We start from the raw sequence: 21959 nt of genomic DNA on the forward strand, positions 1-21959 counted from the left end.
CCTTTCTGGATACCAACTCACTTGAAAAATAGATTCAGAGATTAGATGGGTATCCAAACATAAACTTTCTTCATGGTGAAAGCTGGACTAGAGATATTCTGTGCGAAATTTGTGCTTTGTAATCTTGTGTAGTGAGTGGCTCTATAGAGTAGACCTTCATCCACCAGCTACATGGAAAGCCTTAGAGCCTGGTACTTATTAATTAGAGAAGACATTGGTGACTAGTCAGTGGTCTGTAAATTACACATCTCAACAACTTGGCTTTTCGTATCTGTCTCTCCAGGGCTCTTCGGTCAGTGGTAGTGTAGTCTTCAGCAAGATTTCTGAATCCTAGTTGGCAGATTTTATAGGAGAGTGGTGGTACTGTTCTGGACATGAAATAGAGGGGTGGCTTCACTGGGTTGAGTTTTTATCCAGTTGAAAACTCCTAGGACTGTTTCTGACAATTTGGATTTTGTTAGAGCTAGATTTGTACATAATAATAAATGCTCATGCATTTATTAGTTAATGAGTTAATCAGTAAAGCCAAATTGTTAGTGTCCTTTCTGTTACCACAGATTCAGTTTGTTTATTTCTACATTTTACAGGTTGAATATAAGCTGGGATTCCAAGTAGACAATTTTGTGGCTATGGACATGCCCCAGGTCAACATTTCTGCTCAGGGGGAAGTTCCACGCACTTTATCAGGTGAGTCTGAAAGAGTGAACATACTGTTTTCAATTGTGTCCCCCATATCCCAAAAAGAACAGCTTAACAATTGACATATAGTGTATTCTACTTGATAGGCATAGGTGTATAAGTATTTTGAAAAGTAATTTTTGAAAATACTGATTATTTGCACTGTGTTTTAAACCATTCCCTCTTTTCCATCCTTTTCAGAACTGTCTATACTCAGCACTTCCTTATCTCCTTTTTCTGCATTGCTGGCACTGGCCTCCACATGGATCTCTGTGTCTGGTCTTGTTCATTTTTGACAAATTCCCACACCATGGCCTGGATGATCACTGAACACTCCTATCTGACCAAATGACATCAAGCCCATCAGGGCCCCTTACTCCCATCAACTGAGTCCACTGCAGACTCTCCAGCCAGTGTGCTGTATGTTTATCCTGTCCCCTTACCTGCCTGTCTAGCTGTGTTGCTGCATTTGCCCCAGCATTCCAGTGGTGCCATACTACATGCGGTTTTGACATCCTTGCCTTTGCACGTGCTCGTCAGTATATTTGGAACTGCCTTTACCTCTTTTCTGCTTATAAACTCCTACTCATACTACCCTGCAGGATCTTGTTCTTCCTACCCTGCAGGATCTTGTAATTTAAATGTTTTTAAACTGATCACATTATCTTGTAATTCTTTGTGCTTGTCTCTCCCTGCTGGCCTGTGGTTAACCTGAGGACAGGAGCTCTCTTTTTCAGCCATCTAGCATTGGTGCCTGGCACAGCATCTGCACAGGATAGTCACATAATACATCACATACACATCAATAGTAGTTAAACTATTGAGCCAGCCTTTTGAGAAAAGCTCCTAAAGATGTGAGATTTTAAGAACAGTGAACTTCTTAAAATTTGAAAGGGTAAGCCATGTACTTTCCACAATATTGTGGAACTTTTTCTGGCAGTCACTCATCATTATTGGTGACATACATTAAGCTTTAGGAAAGCATAGGGAGGCTTACTCATTTTTATGGGTCAGTTAAGAAGTTCAGAAATGCCCATATTTTTCATATGCTCATACAGATAGAATGATATTGTAGGGGCACCTAGGTGGCTCAGTCAGTTGAGCATTCAACTCTTGATTTCAGCTCATGTCATGATCCCAGGGTCATGGGATTGAGCCCTGCATTGGGCTCCATGCTGAATGTGGAGCCTGCTTGAGATTCTCCCTTTCTCTCTCTTCCTCTTCTTCTACCCTGCTTAGTGTGTGCTTTCTCCCTCTCTCTCTCTGAAAAGAAGAAAAGAATGATACTCTAAATTTATAGGAAAAGAATCTTAAACTGAAAGATCGGAAAAAAATGGTGTGCACCAAAGTCTGTTACCTCATTGCTACAATAATTGATTAAAGTCAGTTTCTGTTTAGAAAGGGTTTTTTGGGGGTGCTTGGGTGGCTCAGACGGTTAAGCATCAGACTTCGGCTTGGGTCATGATCTCGTGGTCTGTGAGTTCGAGCCCCGTGTGGGACTCTGTGCTGACAGCTCAGAGGTTGGAGCCTGTTTCAGATTCTGTGTCTCCCTCTCTCTCTCTGCCCCTTCCCCGCTCGTGCTCTGTCTCTCTTACTCTCAGAAATAAATTTAAAAAAACAACACAACACATTAAAAGAAGAAAGGTTTTGTTTTGAAAGCTTTGTATTTTTTAAATTCACAGTTGACTGATTTATCAGGTTATCAGTTTATGGGTTTATATTTAATCTTCGTTAAGAGCAATACATAATTGCATTTTGGTGATAAATTGTCTTTCCTTTTTATCAAGTAATTTTTGTTATCGTTGCTGATGTGACTGGTAAGGTAGCATGGTTTGCCTTATTCAGTAGCTTTACTATATTATAATGAGAGGACTTATGAGACAAAGTAATCTATTAAAAATCATGAGAAAAAGTTGAAGATAATAATCTCTTCTTTTATGTCTTGGCTTGTTCTTTAATGTTTAACTTTTATATCTATAATGAATGATGTCTAAAGGTATGTAGTCTGAAGATAAGTTCTCTGAAAATTTTAGTATTATGTAAATATTCTTTTAGTTTTATGCAACAAAAATAAAGAACTGTAAAATACTAGGTATTAATGTTGATTTTTTAGAAAATTAAAATATTTTTTCTTTTTTGTTTTTTAAACAGTGTTTCGGGTCGAGCTTTCCTGTACTGGCAAAGTAGATTCTGAGGTTATGATACTAATGCAGCTCAACTTGACAGTAAATTCTTCAAAAAACTTTACAGTCTTAAATTTTAAACGAAGGAAAATGTGCTACAAAAGTAAGGAATTTATTCACCAAAGTATGTGTTTTATATAGATGTCAAAAATACATTTTGTCATCTTTTTCTAGATTTGTGACCAAATCTTGATTATAGTAGCAAATGAGAAAAGAAAAAGCACTAACAAATGAAATTCTGAGAAAATTGCCTGATAGCTACCTTGTTGCCAGGAATCTCACTCAGGCCCTGCTTTCTCAAAATCTTTTATCAGAATTGCTAATTCCATTAAGAATGTGAAATAGTATTAAAGAGGTAAAGAAGTCAAGTAATTCTGATAGGGGCCCCTGAGTAACTCAGTGTTACCTGTGTTTGTCTTATAACAATACTATGGCTCAGTTGTCCTGGGGCTGGATATACTTGGCAGGATATTTGGACAAGTTGTTTAACCTAGGTCTCAGTTTTTTCAGTTGTAAAATGGGCATGATAACCTGTTTCAGAAGTTGTTCTTATTTATTTTCTTTTTGGTTAATTGAATCAAACCTAAATCTTAGAATACTGTGTATGGGTACTTAATAAATGTTAACAGCTTTGGGTTTGAATAATCTGGTACTCAAGAAATGACAGTGGCTATGAGAATTCCCATGGGCAATAGATGAAAGAATTTGAGAGTTTTCCTGAAAGATTGTCCAGTCCATTCACTTTAAGTTGCACAGAGGTAAAGTGACCTGAATTTGTGCTTTCTTTCACTTAATGTACAGATGGTTACTAAGATGTGGGGTGGGGGGAGGGAACTAAAATAAAGCCCTCTAAAATTGAGTGCCTCGTACTGTGCATTTGTACTATGTTACAAGTGCTTTTACATGCATTGAACCTATTTAGTCCTTGTGACAATTCTAAGCAGCAGTTTCTGTCATTATCTCCATTTTCTGAAGAGGAAACTGAGGCTCAGAGAATCTGACCAACTTGCCAAGGTCAGACAGCTAAGAGGTGCAGCTGCATGCAAACTCATGCTCTTAGCTCTGTTGTTAAATTCTGTCTTAACACATTTCCTAATTGAAGTTAGTGCTAAGGGTTAGGAAAATACTTGGGGCCAGCAAGTGAGTTATCATGGCTAATGTCCAGATAGATGCCAATAAAAGAGCTGTACTGCCTTAGAGTGGACATTTTTTAAATGGAAAGTTAGCAGGCACCTTTTATTTTCACTGTTTTGATATATTTTATAGTTCTAGTATATTCGGTTATGTATGTACTTTCACACAATTTTAAAGCCAAAGAGGACTTTAGAGACTAGTTCAACCTAGTCATTATATAATTGATGTGAGGAGACTTGTCCCTGGAGAGGCCACCTAAGTTTGCACAGCCAGTCAGGAGTGTAGAAGCCTGGTTCCTGATGCTTAGGGAGGGTGTTCTGACTGTACCATGGTGCTTCGTCTCTTAATATCTAAAGGCAAAATGATGGCCAAATATGTGATCAATGGAGCCCACCACTGTTAGTATCCACTGAGGTTAATGGTTAGATGACATTCAGAATGATCTCATACTTTCTCCATTTTCTTTAATGTGTACATGAAAATTAACATTAACAGCATAATTTTCTATTCTGTTTTAACTTAAGTTTAATATAGTGCCACCCTTTTCATTTTGTTGTCATACTTCTGGCTACCCCAGTTATCCAATTTATGACTCTTACTTTAATATGTGATCCTAATGTGTTTGTGTGGTTTTCCACCTACTACATTTAAAAAACTGCAACAGAAAACATATCTGTACTATATCAAATGCTAATGGGTGTTACTGGCAAGAAAATGTTCCTTTTTTATGTGAGAGTGGGGACCGCTGGCTCAGATAAGTTTCATTACTTAAGCATTCCTTAGAGCCTTTATACTCTGCTAATGTGACTTGTGAATCTCCACAGATGATATAATACTTGGCTTTCCCCAAACTTCCTGACCACAGAAATCCTTTTTCATTGAGCATCTATAAACAACACCCATAGACTAATGATTGGTGATTAGAGTGATGATGATCAGAATAGTAATGTAGGATTTATTATCTTGCAACAAATACCTTGTTAATTAGTTCAGGCAATGTTCTAATAGAACTAAAACTATGTTAGAGAAAAATTCAGAAAGTGTATTTTAAGTATTTAAGGATTTTCATGGAAAAGAAGGAATTTCTAAAAGCATCTTTTATCTTTTTTAAATTCAGAACTTGAAGAAGTAAAAACTTCAGCCCTGGACAAAAACACTAGCAGAACTATTTGTAAGTGTTAATGTATTACCTTTCTCCATCATGAGGAATAAAAACTGCCTGATTGTAAATGTACATGATTGTATGAGGCTTGGAGGCCTAGTAGTGTCCAGTTTGCCAAAAGATACATGAGGCCTTACTATTTATTTCACTGATTGGTATATAGTCAGATGAAACTGTTAGAATATTGAAATATTTGTAAAGCAAAATTCATACATATTTTATAACAAATGATCTAAAAATTTTTTATAGGCAAGAATTTATATCACATCATTTCAAATGGTAATAATTAAAGTATGAACATGAAAACGTATGTAAGATCCTCAGCTCAATAGCAGAAGGTTAGAAAATCTGATTTGTGGCCTGGACCAGTTAACCCTCAGCTAATTTCATCCAGGTGAAAATGCAGCTTAAGGATACTTAAAGATACTTACTTAAACCTGCAGAGCAGAAACTCAAAGTAGATTTTTATTTTGGTAATGGTTGTGTTTAAATGGTATAACTTAGACTTCTTTTTTAGTTTTCTGATGTGGACACATTGAGTCCTATTCTTCCTGAGAGAGTTTTAATAGCACTATCTTAAAAGGATACTAGATTCTCTTCATAAAAGTAAACTTTAAAAAAAAATTGTGGAAGGGAAGAGTTTCAAATATGCAAAAGCTGAGAGAATGCACTGATGAACCTTTGTTCATTTGTGTGACCATTACCCTCCTTCAGTAATGATCAATGTTTTGCCAGTATTGTTCCATTGATTTTCTCCTCCTTTTCTGGATGAGTAAGTGGGTGGGGAGGGTTGGGGTATTTTAAAGCATGATCCAGGCATCATTTCATGTATAAATATTCCAGTATGGATTTCTTTTTAAAAAGGCAATTAAAAAAACAACCCACAAACACCCAGCACCTATTCACTTATATTTGATTTATCACAAAATTAACAAAATTAACAGTAGTTCCTTAATAAATTATTTGGCTAGTTCATATTCACATTAACCTGATTGTCTCAAAAATATCTTATACTTTCTCCTCCACAGTGGGATCAAATGAAGCCCACACACTGTTTTGTTGACAGATATTTTATATTAATCAGAGATCACCCCTCTCCCCTGTATCACTTTTTTGTTGACAAAATGGAATCACTTATCACATAGAATTTCTCACTTCTTCATCCTTGTGGCATTATTTAACATATTTTTCTTTCTCCTATAAACTGGTATTAGATTTTGTACTTGATTAGATTTAGGGCCAACTCTTGGCAAGAATAGTTCATAGATAGTAGTGTGTGCTTCCTGTTTTATCTTTTTCTCACCTCAGGAGGCAAAGAATATCTGGATATCCCAACATGCGCCTTTTTTGAAGATAAAATAATATGAAATGTTGTTTACTTTTTTAGAATATTTCATTGGATTTATCTCTGAGAAGAAAGAAAACCATTTTTTAAAATATCACTGCTTCTCAAATTTACTTTGAAAATTCTGGTGACTTTACCCATTTCTTTTATGTTAATAGGATGTTATTTCTAACAAAGAGAATAGAATATTGCATATTCTTGGTCTCTGGCTCTTTTTCTTGATACCTCTCTCCTTCCCTCCCTTTCTATCCATCTATCCAGCATTTTTTGAGGATGTGTGGTACGCCAGGTGGTATGATTGGAGGCAGAGGATCAAACTGTGAGCAAAACAGTCCGTGCCCTCAAGGGCTTATGATGTAGAGGATGAGATGGACAAGGCAATAAGGCAGTGATAATAACAAGAGTGTGGCAAGCTATGGTGCTTTGGGAACCCTGAGGTGGGGCATGTAATCTCTGACGGAGTGAGGGACAGCTTCCTGAGAAAGTGGCATCTCATCTGAGACTTGAAGGGTGACCAGGTGGTGGCAAGTGAAATGTCAAAGTGAAGGAATAGGAGCAGTGCATACACAAGCCTGGAATTTGGGGGGTGAACAAGTAGGATACATTCAGGGGACCTGCCCGGCAGAGCAGTGTCTTTCCTCTTCTCTGCCCTGGTGTGTGCTTGGATAGGTACTGCCAACACCAGCCTTGGCGACCTTCCTTTTCTGCCCCTCCCAGGATTGACTAGCCTGTGGCATTCTTCAGGAAAGTCAGGCCTTCGTTCAGGCTGTAGTAAAGTATAGCTGCTCTGGAAGCCATTTGGTTTCTTTGCTTTAATCTGTTCTGATTTATTGTTTGTTGATTCAAAGCAAAGTTTAAATTTTAGAAAGCAACCTGATTCCCAAGTTTTTCAAAGCTATAGCTTTTATCTTTTGTCCTTACCTATCCCCAGAACTCCACTTGTATTTCTTGTCAGCTTGACATGTCCATGTAGATGTATACTGGGTACTCTTAGTCACAACAAAACTATTGATTTTTTCTCTCTTCCCTCAACTTGCCTTTTTTTTTTTTTTAATCTTTGTAAAGTTACCATTATCCACCTAATTCTTTAAGCCAAAGTTTTGATTCTTCTCTTTCTTTTTACCCCAGTATCATTCATAAGCAAGGTCTGTTAACTATACGCCGGTCCATTAATTTATCTTCCATAACACTCTTGCCCACACCACTGCTGTCTCTTTTTTAGACTACTGCAGTAACCTTCTAACTTCTTCCCTTTCCCTGTTGTTGCTCAACACTCATAGCATTCTTTGCACAGCATGCAGTTGGCTTTGTTTTTTTTTCAGCTGTCATAGTGTATATCATTCCTTTGCTTAGTAATGATTTCGTGTCTTATTTAGGATAAAACCCAAATTTCTCAGGTTTTATTCAGTAGAATTATAATGTGAGTGCTCATCATCAAAACTTACTTGATGCTTCAGTTACACCAGTTCTGCTTCTATTTCTCTGTCTTCACCTGTCCTCGCTTAGAACGTATGTATCTCTGTCTCCGTGCATCTCTTCCTCAGTTTGCCTGTGTGTAGGTGTGTGTGTGTGTGTCGGTCTGTCTGCCTGTCTTTGAGTTACTTCCTCCAGCGCCAAGGCTTGCTTTCTCTTTCCCCTGTTTTGAATAATAGAAAATTGAATACTGTTTACTGAGTGGGGTCTTGTTATCCTGCTCTTATTTTTAAAAATAAGCATGGCACAAGAACAGACACTCAGATCAATGGAACAGAATACAGAACCCAGAAATGGACCCACAAACGTATGGCCAACTAACCTTTGACAAAGCAGGAAAGAATATCCAATGGAATAAAGATAGTCTCTTCAGGAAGTGGTGCTGGGAAAACTGGACAGCGACATGCAGAAGAATGAACCTGGACCACTTTGTTACACCATACACAAAAATAAACTCAAAATGGATGAAAGACCTAAATGTTAAGACAGGAAGCCATCAAAATCCTCGAGGAGAAAGCAGGCAGAAACCTCTTTGATCTTGGCCACAGCACCTTCTTACTCAACACGTCTCCAGAGGCAAGGGAAACAAAATAAAAAATGAACTATTGGGACCTCATCAAAATAAAAAGCTTCTGCACAGCGAAGGAAACAATCAGCAAAACTAAAAAGCAACTGACAGAATGGGAGAAGATATTTGTGAACGACATATCAGATAAAGGGTTAGTATCCAAAATCTATAAAGGACTTATCAAACTCAACAGCCAAAAACCAAATAATCCAGTGAAGAAATGGGCAAAAGACATGAATAGACACTTCTCCAGAGAAGACATCCAGATGGCCAACCGACACATGAAAAAATGCTCCACATCACTCATCATCAGGGAACTACATCAAAACCACAATGAGATACCACCTCACACCTGTCAGAATGGTTAACATTAACAACTCAGGCAACAACAGATATTGGCGAGGATGTGGAGAAAGAGGATCTCTTTTGCATTGTTGGTGGGAATGCATGCTGGTGCAGCCACTCTGGAAAACAGTATGGAGGTTGCTCAAAAAACTAAAAATAGAACTATCCTATGACCCAGCAGTTGCACTACTAGGCATCTATCCATGGGATACAAGTGTGCTGTTTTGAAAGGACACATGCACCCCCATGTTTATAGCAGCACTGTCAACAATAGCCAAAGTATGGAAAGAGCCCAAATGTCCACCCATGGATGAATGGATAAAGAAGATGTGGTATATATATACAATGGAGTAGTACTCGGCAATCAAAAAGAATGAAATCTTGCCATTTGCAACTACGTGGATGGAACTGGAGGGTATTATGCTAAGTGAAATTAGTCAGAGAAAGACAAAAGTCTTATGACTTCACTCATATGAGGACTTTAAGAGACAATACAGATGAACATAAGGGAAGGGAAACAAAAATAATATAAAAACAGGTGGGGGGGCAAAACAGAAGAGACTCATAAATATGGAGAACAAACTGAGGGTTACAGGAAGGGTTGTGGGAGGGGGATGGGCTAAATGGGTAAGGTGCATTGAGGAATCCACTTCTGAAATCATTGTTTCACTATATGCTTACTAATTTGGATGTAAATTTAAAAAAATAATAAAATAAAAAATAAGCAAAATAATCTGTTACTCTCATAAGAGAAGACTAAAAGTTTGTTTTTTTAAAATGTGTGGGGTCACTGTGTTGTATATTCCTTCTGTGAATCAGTGGTTGGTAACAAAGATGTCTGATCTTTTCCACTCTAGATATCACTGTTGAAAAAATATGAATGATCTGTACATCTGTGTTGTCCACTATGGTAACCACTAGCCACATGTGGCTATTTAACTTGAAATTAATTGGAAAAAAAATGTTTTAGTATTTATTTATTTTTGAGAGATAGGGTGTCAGTGGGACATGGGCAGAGAGAGAGGGAGACACAGAATCCGAAGCAGGCTTGAACTCATGATGCACGAGATCATGACCTGAGCCAAAGTAGGACGCTTAACCGACTGAGCCACCCAGGCACCCCAAACTTGAAATTAATTTAAATGAAATAAAATTAAAACTTCAGTTCCTCAGTAGTACTAGCTACATTTCAACGGCTTAATAGCCACAGGCAGCCAGGGGCTACCGTATTGGATAACACACTAGAGAACATTTCCATCACTGCAGAAAGTTCTGTTGGACAGCACTGCTACAGATGGTTTATCATATGTCTAGCACTTGTGACTTTTATATTCATTCATGAAAAGTTTTGTTTAAAACCATTTTTAAAAATTCCTTCAATAACATGAAAAAAATTTGAGAACTTCTATCAACACTGATAGAAGTTGATATCAACTTCTGGTTGACTGATCTTATCAAAGAATGGACACATGAAATGAAAATCTTTCTCACAAAGAACAGGATACTCATTGTGTCACAAAGCAATTGATAATATTTGTTTAGGAAGCTTAATGTGCTTTTTCATTTTTATTTCAGATGATCCTGTACATGCAGCTCCAACCACTTCTACACGTGTGTTTTATATCAGCGTGGGGGTTTGCTGTGCAGTAATATTTCTTGTAGCAATAATATTAGCTGTTTTGCACCTTCATAGTATGAAAAGAATTGAACTGGATGACAGGTATTATACCTATTTTGGGAAAGGAAAAAAATTAAAGCGGTTATCTGCATTTTCATGGGAGCCCACACAGCATGCACAGTGGTGCACAGGGAAAGGAGGGAGGGTGATCAGGTCTTGCCAAAAGAACAACTGTTGTCTTTGTGATTATTTATGTTTCTCTGATTTTATTTAAAAGATATTTTGAAGACAAATTATAGTTTATTAGTTTATGGGTAAGAAGTGGTGAGCACACTTTTATTCCCTTCCCCTTTGACATGACTCTATTCCACTCCTAGTACCTTTTTAAAATAGCCCTGTTTCTTCCTCCTAGTTCATCCCTCCATCATTGTCATTATATCCATCCATCTATCCATCCTTCCATCCATCCATCCATCCATCCATCCAGTAAATTTATTGAGAACCTGCTGTGCTTTAAACCGTTGGTTCTCAACCTGGTTGCACATTATAGTCATGGGTAAGCTTATAAAACATGGGTCCCACTTTCCAGAAATTCTGATGTAATTGGTCTGGGTCGGTGTTAGGGCATCAGTATTTTTCTTAAAGCTTCCTGGATGATTCTAAAGTGTAGCCTTGGAGATACACAGGGTTAGATATGCTGGGAATATTAAAAAAAATAATGATATACCTTGTAGCTTCAAGTATTTATTTATATTTGACAACCTATAATTATAGAAGTTTATAAATCTGGTGATTATGATATGTGTAGTATAGTGTGAGAATAGAAAAGGTACTTGTCCCAGCCTAGGTGGATCAGAGATGACAGGGACGACTTTATAGGTAGGATAGGGTAAGAGGTAAAGATAGGTTTATTTTCCCAGTACACAATTCTTGTTTTTCTCCTCAGTGATTCCCACTTGCTGACTGAGAGACTTCCAACTTCATGACTTGCCTTTCAAAGCCTTTCTTTCGGTGGAGAGGTATTTTCCAAACTTGTTGAACCTTTCTCTTTTTCCCTTACTGTACCCTTACTTATGCTATAGTTAGATGATTACTTGTTCCACAGTTTTGCCCTATATTTGCCCTTTAGGACTTTAATTCATGCTTTCCTTTTGCTCACAGGGTTCCTAAACCTTGTTCTTTCTTCAGATTTCAATTCCATTGCCATCTCTTACATGAAGTCTTTTCTAAGCTTCCCAACTGCCCATTTCTCCCTCTGTCTCTCTCTCCTGCTTTCTGCTTCTCCCTCTCTGTCTCTCTGTCTTTGGTGGCAGTTCTGCTTTTTTCTCCAGTAATCATGTTTGTGTACTTGTCTCTGCTGCTAGACTATAAGCTTTTTCCAACTAGGGAGCAATATGTCTTCTTGATTACTGAATCCTCAGGCCTACGCAGTGTTATACACACAGTGGGTAAGCATATGTGTGGCATAAACAACCAACACAACTTGGTTGGATTCAGTATCTGCCCCTAAGTACTCTTTGTCCCCTCTGTTTTACTTGCTTTATCTGAGTAGAGAAGGAAGAGGAAGAAGGTAAGAATAGGAAGGGAAATACTCGGGAGATGTGTTTCAGAGTAGGTTTTGTGTATATGGTGGTGTTAAAGTTAGCATTGGGGTTTATAGAGGAAGAAATGACATTTGGAAGCCTCTTGAGTGGGAAGTAAGGTAACAGGGACATTTAGATAGGACTTTGAGAGGACATATGCACAGTTAAAGGAGTCACTGAGGAACCTGGCATTTAGAAGTCTTGATACACACATTTTCCTTGAATGCTTACGTGCGTGCTAGGGCTGTGAACACACATAAGCCATAATTGTGCAAAAACTTACAGATTCAATGGAGCATATACCTCAGCTTGCACTAAAATATATATTAAATCAGTTACACTCATGTGTTAGGTGTTCTGGTTCTTTCCATTTTTGGGCAAAGGTTTCCAGACATTGCCTGAATAAAAGCAACTTACATTATCACTTATTTTCAGAGCATAACCTAGTGGTTAAGAGCCAAACAAAGCATCTCTGAATTCTCGCTGTTCTACTTACTAGCTTGATGGCTAGTAATGTACTCTTTGTAGGCTTTTCAAGAATTCTGAAGTGGTACAAGAGTGCCACCTACTGTTCAGTTACTGGAGAGAAACAAATGACCAGTAAATAATTTGGAGTTTGGCCACTTATTTAACTATGTTGGTTGCAGGTAATAGTTAGGTAATAGTTTCACATATATTATACAACTGGGGCCTCAAAAAACTCCTGGGAGATAGGTTTTCTTAATCCTATTTTATGGGTAAGTAAATTGAAGTCCTTTATTTTCCACTCTTTGGGGATGGTAACATTTCTCTTCCCTCCCCTGGACTTTCAACAACACTGATTTTTAGTCTGATCTTTGAGTAGTACCCAGAACTCCAAAAACAGGTGTCCTGTGGTTCCTTATCATTCTAATATTACTAATAACATTAGTAATAATAATAATTTCTAATAATTTGTAAGTGTATGTTTGAGGACAAGGCACTCTCCTAAAAGCTTTCTTTCTTTATTTTTCATATAATTCTTTTAGCAACCTTGTCAGGAGGTAGAATCAAACTCATTCTAAACATGAGGAATTCGAGGCTACAGAACCATTTGTTTGCCTGAGATCATACAGCTCGTAAATGGTGCTGGCAGTTTTGATTTTAAGGTTTATGTTCACTGTACTGCCCCCATACCCAAGGTTTATGGTCTTCATCTCTTCACTGTACTGCCCCATACCCACTACATGTGTAGACTCACAGAGATCAGTTCTTGAGTAGCAACTTTTTAAAAACATTTTTTTAATGTTTTTATTTATTTTTGAGACAGAGAGCATAAGCAGGGGAGGGGCAGAGAGAGAGGGAGACACAGAATCCGAAGCAGGCTCCAGGCTCTGAGCTGTCAGCACAGAGCCCGACGCAGGGTTTGAACTCACAGACCGTGAGATCATGACCTGAGCTGAAGTCGAACGCTTAACCGACTGAGCCGCCCAGGCACCCTGATTGAGTAGCAACTTTTTGTCATTATTTTTTTCAATCACCAGGTTTTGAAAATACAGAGCTATTGTGTGGGGCCTGGTCAGTTCAAAGATATTTCATATTTAGGAAAGTTGGGAGCCTTTGGACCCTGCTGATCCTATAGCTAAGGAAGGCATGAAAAGCCTATCCTGACAGTTTGGTATGACTTCCTGCCATCTGAGTTCACTTTTTATGTTAAATTTCTATCCCTCACCCGTCTACTACAGAATTCAAGGGCTGAGGTAGTGAAACTGAAATGTGCCCAAGGGTAACCTGGGGTAAGGTTTTTACCCACAGAAAAGACAAAAGCACATACTTAACGAGGTATTAATTTGTAAAATCTTGAGTATAGGGTTAACAGTTACTTGAGCCTGTCCTTTTCTGGATCTCTTATATTATTTAAAGGATATGGTATAATGGAATGCTTCAAATACTAGAAAATTGTAATAAGTTCCAGAAATTCTAAAAAGGTGGGATTGATTTGAACCAGAGATGATACCCCTTAAAAAGCCTTGGGCATATTGGCATATTTGATTTGCTTTTATATCCTTTATTAGGCCATTTGATTTTGGACCACTAGTAAAAGAGGCCTGTCATTCTACTCCTCTTTTTCTTTCTTTTTTTTTTTTAAAGCAATTTAATTGGATGACATGGGCTCTTTTCCTAAGAGATGACCCATAGATCCTTAACATATCATGTCTCTGTGTGAGGTTAAGGACTGCTGTCTATGGTGTCTAAGGACTAATACCTGCATTTCTGAATGATTGATAAGATGAACCTGCTTAATGATTGTGAGGATAGAAAGGAAAGAAGAAGTGGCTCTATATTATGAGATTAAAATTTCAATATGGCATGTTTGTGATGGAGATCCATGCATTATTGTGATTGCCATCAGGATTTTAAGCTGGTTATATGGGTTGGATGCGTTTTTGCATACATAGAAAAAGGAGGGTTTTCACTGAAGCACACTTACCAAATATTTCTCTTTTAAAACTTGTTTGCAGCATCAGTGCCAGCAGTAGTTCCCAAGGGCTGTCTCAGCCATCTACCCAGACGACTCAATATCTGAGAGCTGACACACCCAACAATGCAACTCCTATCACCAGTAAGAGTTAATTTAATTCTAAAGATGATTTACTATTGCTGTCTGTGGTCTGTCTGCCAGTGGTTCCTGTGTGCTTGGTTATTTGTGGGGCATGTGTACCATCCCATGTACATAGTATCTAACATGTGCAGAATTAGGCTTGATCTTCAACTTCTGCTTTCTAGAGCATTGAGTGAAACATTCTAAAATTGGAATACTAAAAATATAATTTAAGTTCAGTTGCTAGAATTAATTTTGGGGAGATTTCCATAGGTTAATTACATTAAAAGGGATACTGAATCACTTCTGTAGAAATTCAGAAGAAATATTTTCAGGTAGTTAGATAGAATAAGCCATTGAGCTGTATGAAGATGAGTCTTAGATTTTAATGAATTGTGTGATAATCTGAAGGGCAGTGGTAGGGATTTTACATTGTTTTTTAATCATGATAGAATAACTTCCTATCCTGTAGGATAGCTGCCATTAGAATTGAGAACATGAAATCTGATTTCCCCCCCTTTTTTAAACAGGATTTTGATAAAAGTTTTTACACTGTAACATGTTGATGTTGGGGGAAAATAATCATTCTTAGAATATAATTTAGACGCAATGAGGAATGAGTCTCCACACAAATAGAAAACAACATAATCCTCAGGATAAACAGTGGACCATAAATCAGGGCTCAACTCAGTAGTGCTATTGATTAATTAGGTCTTACAGGCAGTTAGCTGGTATCTTCCTTGGACTGGCATTTACTATCTGTTCTTCAGCCAGTGCCCTGTTGTGGTCTTCCAGTACTGTTTCCCATTAAAAAGAACCAGGATTCTTTGGGGAAATGGAGAATTTCAGGACTAGGTCAGGAACGGGCAAGATAAACCTGGGGCAGGTTGAAATGGGACATTTGAGCATCAAAAAGAATGACTGCAGTGGATGGAAACAATGTGTAAAAATCCTTGAGTTTGTGATGATAGTTATTGAAGAAGTTAATCATTATGAGAAGTAACTAAGGCACCAAAAATCCCTCTTTCTGATGACTGGCTATATGAACTGTATTTCAGAGTAAGCAGATAGTGCTGGTTGATGAGGGAAAATGCTTCTTTACAGAAGAATCCTAGCTAATAAATGTGGAAGGAATGATAGAATTAGAAAATCATAATTACAACCTCTGTTAAAATAATTGATTCAGAAAAAGACCATCAGTGTTAAAACCCTGTCAACAAAGGGAAATGGGATCATTTGAGGGAGCAGACTGTCATGGTGTGACTCCTCTAATGAAACTTTGCATCACGGAAAGTAGGACAACTAGATATTTTGTACTCCCACATGTGATATACCACCCATGGAGTATTTTTTGTCTTCCTTCCCCACTCCTAAGAGGTAACCTGCACCTAATTATGGCTGTGGAACTGATTGGCAGTTTACAAGAAATACAGGGATCGAAGAACAAGTTAAGTGATACTTGAAGAAGCAGATGCTGAACATTCTTCAGGATAACAGAACTGGTTTCTTTAATAAGAGTGGCAAGAAAAAGAAAAGGGGGAAAGAGTGAATGCTCAAGATTAAATGAAATTTTAAAGAAATCATCAGTAGTTACCATCACCGCCAATGAAAGAAAGAATTATATGCTCTTCAGAAAACACAATGATAGATATGAAAGTAGTCCAGACTATTCAGAAGAAACACATCATTGATTTTAATGTTTAAATGTCAAGATTTGCTCAGTAGAGTCAATTCTTGATTGTGGCTATAACCTTAAAGAGATAGAGATTCAATTATTATATGCTAAAAGCAAAATGCTTTTTAAAAGTCACTTGAGGGGCGCCTGGGTGGCTCAGTTGGTTAAGTGTCCGACTTCAGCTCAGGTCATGATCTCACAGTCTGTGAGTTCGAGCCCCACATCAGGCTCTGTGCTGACAGTTCAGAGCCTGGAGCCTGCTTCAGATTCTGTGTCTCCCTCTCTCTCTGACCCTTCCCCGCTCATGCTCTGTCTCTCTCTGTCTCAAAAATAAATAAAAACATTAAAAAAAAAAGTCACTTGAAATTACTTATTAAAAATATTTTTAGTTACTATTGATAAGAAATGTACTTATTTTTGTGGACATTATCTTGAGATAGATGATTCATTTATTATGTAGGGCAAAAACAAACATTTTTTTAAAAATCCAGTGGAAATCCACTTGTATATAAATAAAAGAAAGACAAAGAGAGGAGTAAAAAAAATATTTGGAGACACAATGGCCAAGAATTTTCCAAAATAACAAAACAACAGACCATAGATCTAAGAAACTCTGAGAACTCCAGGTACGATTAAACATATACAAATACAGATACTCACACATCTGTGTGTATCCTGTTCAAACTGCTGATCAGTAGAATCAGGTGTATCAGTAGAATCAGTAGAATCAGCCTAATCCTTTGGTTACAGAACTCTCCAAGCCTTTCGTCTAGATCTTGTAGCAGCAATTGATGACCACTGTCTAGGTCTTTTATCTCTCCAGGGAGTTTTTTACCATGTGTTTACCAAAGCGCATAAATCTTAGAGAAGCCATTCCGGTTTCTACTTGCTAACACTGAATCTTCCTTCTATTCTAACATTTTTTTCTTGGAATGAAAATTTTAAGTTATAGCTAGAAATTTTATTTTTGCTGTCAGTAAGAATGAGCAGGAAAATAGCGGAGCTGAAAAACAGATGTATCTCACAATGATACAACTAGGCTGTATAAGCATGAGATTGATTAAATCACCAGATGTTTTGTTCGAAAAGATAGTCTTTTCATTTGAAAAGTTGTTTTGTTAGGAGATTATATTAGAAAATCTTTTGGGGAAAAAAACAGTCCATAAACGGGAATAAGTTAAATTCTGTGAGTCAAGGGTGCCTGGGTGGATCAGTCAGTTGAGCATCCAACTCTTATCTTGGCTCAGGTCATGATCCTAGGGTTGTGAGATCAAGCCCCATGTCAAGCCCCACATTTGTGCCGAGCATAGATTCTGCTTAAGATTTTCTCTCTCTCCTTCTGCCCCTCTCTACCACTTGTGCTCGCTCTCCCTCTCTCTCTCTCTCTCTCAAATGAAATAAATAAAAATAAACAAATAAAAAAAGGGGTGCCTAGGGTGCCTCTGTTAAATGTCCAACTCTTAATCTTGGTTCAGGTCATGATCTCAGGGTTTGTGAGATCGAGCCCCACAATGGGCTGTGCACTGACAGCACAAGCCCGCTTGGGATTCTCCTTTCTGTGCCTCTCCCCCTCCCCTGCACACTATAAACAAACAAGTAAATATTCTGTGAGTCAAAGCTTATTTCATTTGGGTGAAAGGCAGTTGAAGTGGTGGTAATGGTAATACTCATTTTAGTGTTTCTTGTCTTAATTATGCATTTTAAGGATTTGGGATAGGTAGAAAGTGTTTCTTTAAAATTCTGTGTGGCCTTGCAGCACCTGGGTGGCTCAGTTGGTTGAGTGTCTCACTGTGATTTCACAGTTCATGGGTTCAAGCCCCACGTCGGGCCCTGTGCTGACAACTCAGAGCCTGGAGCCTGCTTCAGATTCTGTGTCTCCTTGTCTCTCTGCCTCTCCCCCTTTTGTGTGCGTGCACGCACACTTTCTCAAAAATATATAAACATTGAAGAATAATTTTGTGTGACCTTCATAAGTAATTCTCCCTGTTCATGTGTGTGCCTTTCTCTTTTTTTTTTAACGTTTATTTATTTTTTGAGACAGAGCATGAATGGGGGAGGGTCAGAGAGAGAGAGGAAGACACAGGATCTCAAACAGGCTCCAGGCTCTGAGCTGTCAGCACAGAGCCTGACGCGGGGCTCGAACTCACGGACCGTGAGATCGTGACCTGAGCCGAAGTTGGACGCTTAACTGACTGAGCCACCCAGGCGACCCCCATTTTGTGATTCGTACATTTATTCATTCCTGTGACTTGAGTCCTGAGTTTGAACTGTATTAGTTGACCCTGATGGCACAATAAGGGTATTTATATTTCTTGGTCTGGCTTTGTTGGCTCCTCAGGTTATCCTACCTTGCGGATAGAGAAGAACGACCTGAGAAGTGTCACTCTTTTGGAGGCCAAAGCTAAGGTGAAGGATATAGCAATATCCAGGGAGAGGATAACTTTAAAAGATGTACTCCAAGAAGGTATTTATTTTCTTAAAATCGTTTCTCAAGCAAGATTTAATGTTAACACTATAAAATTTTTTTTATTTCAGATTGTAAGAATTTCATGTCTTTGTGTTTAAGGATAGAAGTATACAATTTATTTCCTTTCTAAAACTGATGTTTATTTTCTCTTTCTTTAGATCTTTAATTTGCCATAATACAGCTTTGGTGTAATTCTTGATTTTTCAGTACATTAAAGCATTAATGTACTTACCAATGTACTTATGTATTAAATGTATTATGAATTAAGACATAATGTACTTATGTATTAAATATGTATAGAAATATACATATTTGTATGTATTAGCATTTAAATACTACCTTTAAATATATTTTCTGTTCTTGTTTAAAGATGATCACTACCTAGCAAGCCTGTTTCAAATATTCTAAGTAATTTTCTCTGTGACAGATAGTATGGGGATGGAGCAGATGGAACAAGCATGGGCTTTGGAGTCACACCCAACTTCCATCCCCGTCCCATGATTTGTCACCTGTGTGACCTTGGAGAACTCATTTAATGTCTTCCACGTCGTTTCCTTTTCTGTAAATTTGCACTGCATTGTCTGCACTTGGACTAGTAGTGAAGATTAGATGAAATGATGTACATTAAATGAACTTACGCATAATAGATGTTTGGTAGATTTTAGTACCCTTTCCTTTCCCACCTGTTGGTCCTTGTTTTCTTTCTTGAATTTTAGGGTATTGATTGAGGAGATGCTGAATGAGGACCAAAATTAATAATAAAGTACTTCATTGAGTTGAGTCCCTCAAGTTATTAAAGAGAGAATTACCTTTTCCCTCTTCCACAATCCAGTTTGTAGTGTTTTGAATGCATATGAGTCATTCTGAATTCATCTCTTGGTTGAGATGCTTATAGGTCAATCACAGCTGAGAGGTTTGAACTGTCCCCAGTGACAAGTAGTAATTAAAAGAAGCAAAAATTTTTGGTCTGTTTTTGAATGTATGAGGGAGTCCATTGTTCTCTTTTGTTATTGTTCTGAAGCTAAGCTTAGAAACTCATAAATGCCTCTAATGGATACCCCATTACTGAGTTCCACTGTTCCTGGCTATATCATTAGTTTATTTAGGATGATTCAGAAAGGATTCTCATATACTTAGTTTAAATATGGTATTTCTAAAAGCAAGTTAAAGGGTGCCTGGGTGACTCGGTTAAGTGTCTGACTTTTGGTTTCTGCTCAGGTCATAATCTCATGGTTTGTGAGATAGAGCCCTGTGCTCTCAGCGCGGAGCCTGCTTGGGATTTTCTCTCTCCCTGTCTCTCTGTCCCTCCCTGCTTGTGTGTGTGTGTGTGTATTTATCAAAAAATAAATAAACTTAAAAAAAACAAAAGCAAGTTAAAATATTTCATAGTTACAAAGAATTTCTAATAGTCATTAAAAAACCAAAGATTTAGGTGAGAATAATGCTGCTGATCACATATGTCCTTGTTATGTTTAAGTTATATTGTGCCAGGAAGTTTTGTACTTATAGCTTTATGAAGGTTATCATATGATGATCTCATTAATTATTATTTTTCCTTCTAGGTACTTTTGGGCGTATTTTCCATGGGATTTTAGTAGATGAAAAAGATCCAAATAAAGAAAAACAAGCATTTGTAAAAACAGTTAAAGGTAGGGTTTTTTTCCATACTGTTACCAAAATGTTTCCCTAAGGTAGATCATGCCAGTGAGATTCTGTCTCAGATTCTGAGTCTGCACCAGACCTTTAAGTCAGTTCATGTGAGTTTAGCTCATATGAGGCTAACTTTTGAGGATATTTGGCTTGTTTTCATAAGGTATAGAAAAAAAGGTCTAATAATTTAAGATGTTAAACACTTACTAGGTATTACTTGAGCTTGTAGTTAAATTACATCTATTTGACTTCATTGTTGCTATATGTACTATTGTGTTTTTCTTAGGTAAAAGTTGTTTCTTTCCTCTTAAAAACAGTTACTTATTTTTCCTCCTCCCCACTCCCAATACTGCTGTCTACAAAGAATAAAAAACACCCTGTCCCCCCTCCTCCACCCCAGACTCATAGTACCTTACATGAATAGGCTTGTTTATCTTCCTCCCACTTCCCTGCCTTTTTTTTTTTTTTTTTTTTTTTTTTGCTATTATATGTAATGCTGCAGAAAATATCCATGTGTGTATGTATCCTTCTTGGCTTAGTTTTTTTATAGGTATAGCCATAGTTGACATTGTTGCCCCAAGAGGTATTTGCATTTAAAATTTAGATAGATGTTGTCAGATTGTTTTCTAAAGGGTATATCACACTAGTTAATGTTATCATGAACAGAATATCTATTTTCACATATTCTTTTGGAGCAATATGATGCCTAATTTTTCACTTTATAATTGATATTTGTAAAAGCTTAAATTTTAGTTAAATTTGGTCATTTTAAGAAAAAGAAAAATGTAATTTATAGGGTGTTTAATGTCTGACAGTGTCTGATATGGACTGAGATGACAAGATGTTAATTTTGAAAAACAAATAATAGCATTTTGATGCAGAAATTGAGGAAAAAATTAAATTCCGTTTTATATGTAAGAGGTGACATTTTATGAAGTTTTCAAAGTTAATTTATAAAAACTTATGTTTCTAAATCTACTTAAATGAATTGATGGAAAAGTATGAAGGATTTATGTTGTTTCTAAAAAGTTGTACTAACCTTAAAAAGGTAATTTGATTTCTTTTAATTTAGCAAAATTGCTTGCTTAACACACACTTGCCATTCACGCATTGTTTTCTAAACGGTTTAACTTATTATACTGTTCAGTATATATTTTATCTACCTACCTCTCCTAGCCCCAAAGCATTTATAAAGGTTAAAATTTAAGTTTGGTCCGTTAGGTTTTCTGACTAGGTTTGAAAGATATTTTACATCTTACCGTTTATATATAGAATTTGAACCCTTAGTTTAATACTGTTGACTTTTGTTACATTTTCCCCCATTTTTAAGGAAACATTCCTCTGTGATTTTAATATTTCTTCTGGAGTTTATAAATCTGTGGTTAGTTTACAACTAGGCTGTCACTAATTTGTTCTGAATGAATCTTGAATTAGCAAAAGAACTTTCTATGTATAATTGGGTTGACTTAGGGTTGGAAAGGAGAAAAAAAGGAAATAATAGTGATAAGAAAACACAAT

The 21959-nt window shown here is 37.1% G+C and overlaps 1 protein-coding gene across 4 annotated transcripts in view; it reads left to right on the plus strand.

The window, feature by feature from the left end:
* The window catches only part of RYK (receptor like tyrosine kinase), a 103946-nt gene that overhangs the window by 49382 nt on the left and 32605 nt on the right, over positions 1 to 21959 (plus strand). For 2 of the 4 annotated variants that reach the window (XM_053221436.1, XM_053221433.1), the window contains exons 3-9: positions 588 to 687; positions 2830 to 2964; positions 5113 to 5166; positions 10464 to 10608; positions 14570 to 14670; positions 18654 to 18788; positions 20354 to 20440. In XM_053221436.1, the coding sequence (XP_053077411.1) occupies positions 588 to 687; positions 2830 to 2964; positions 5113 to 5166; positions 10464 to 10608; positions 14570 to 14670; positions 18654 to 18788; positions 20354 to 20440 (757 nt within the window). The remainder of the gene's footprint in view (positions 1 to 587; positions 688 to 2829; positions 2965 to 5112; positions 5167 to 10463; positions 10609 to 14569; positions 14671 to 18653; positions 18789 to 20353; positions 20441 to 21959) is intronic. The other 2 variants (XM_053221434.1, XM_053221435.1) reach the window with 2 other exon arrangements.

The sequence above is a fragment of the Acinonyx jubatus genome, chromosome C2 (assembly GCF_027475565.1).
Source record: "Acinonyx jubatus isolate Ajub_Pintada_27869175 chromosome C2, VMU_Ajub_asm_v1.0, whole genome shotgun sequence".
Lineage (NCBI taxonomy): Eukaryota > Metazoa > Chordata > Mammalia > Carnivora > Felidae > Acinonyx > Acinonyx jubatus.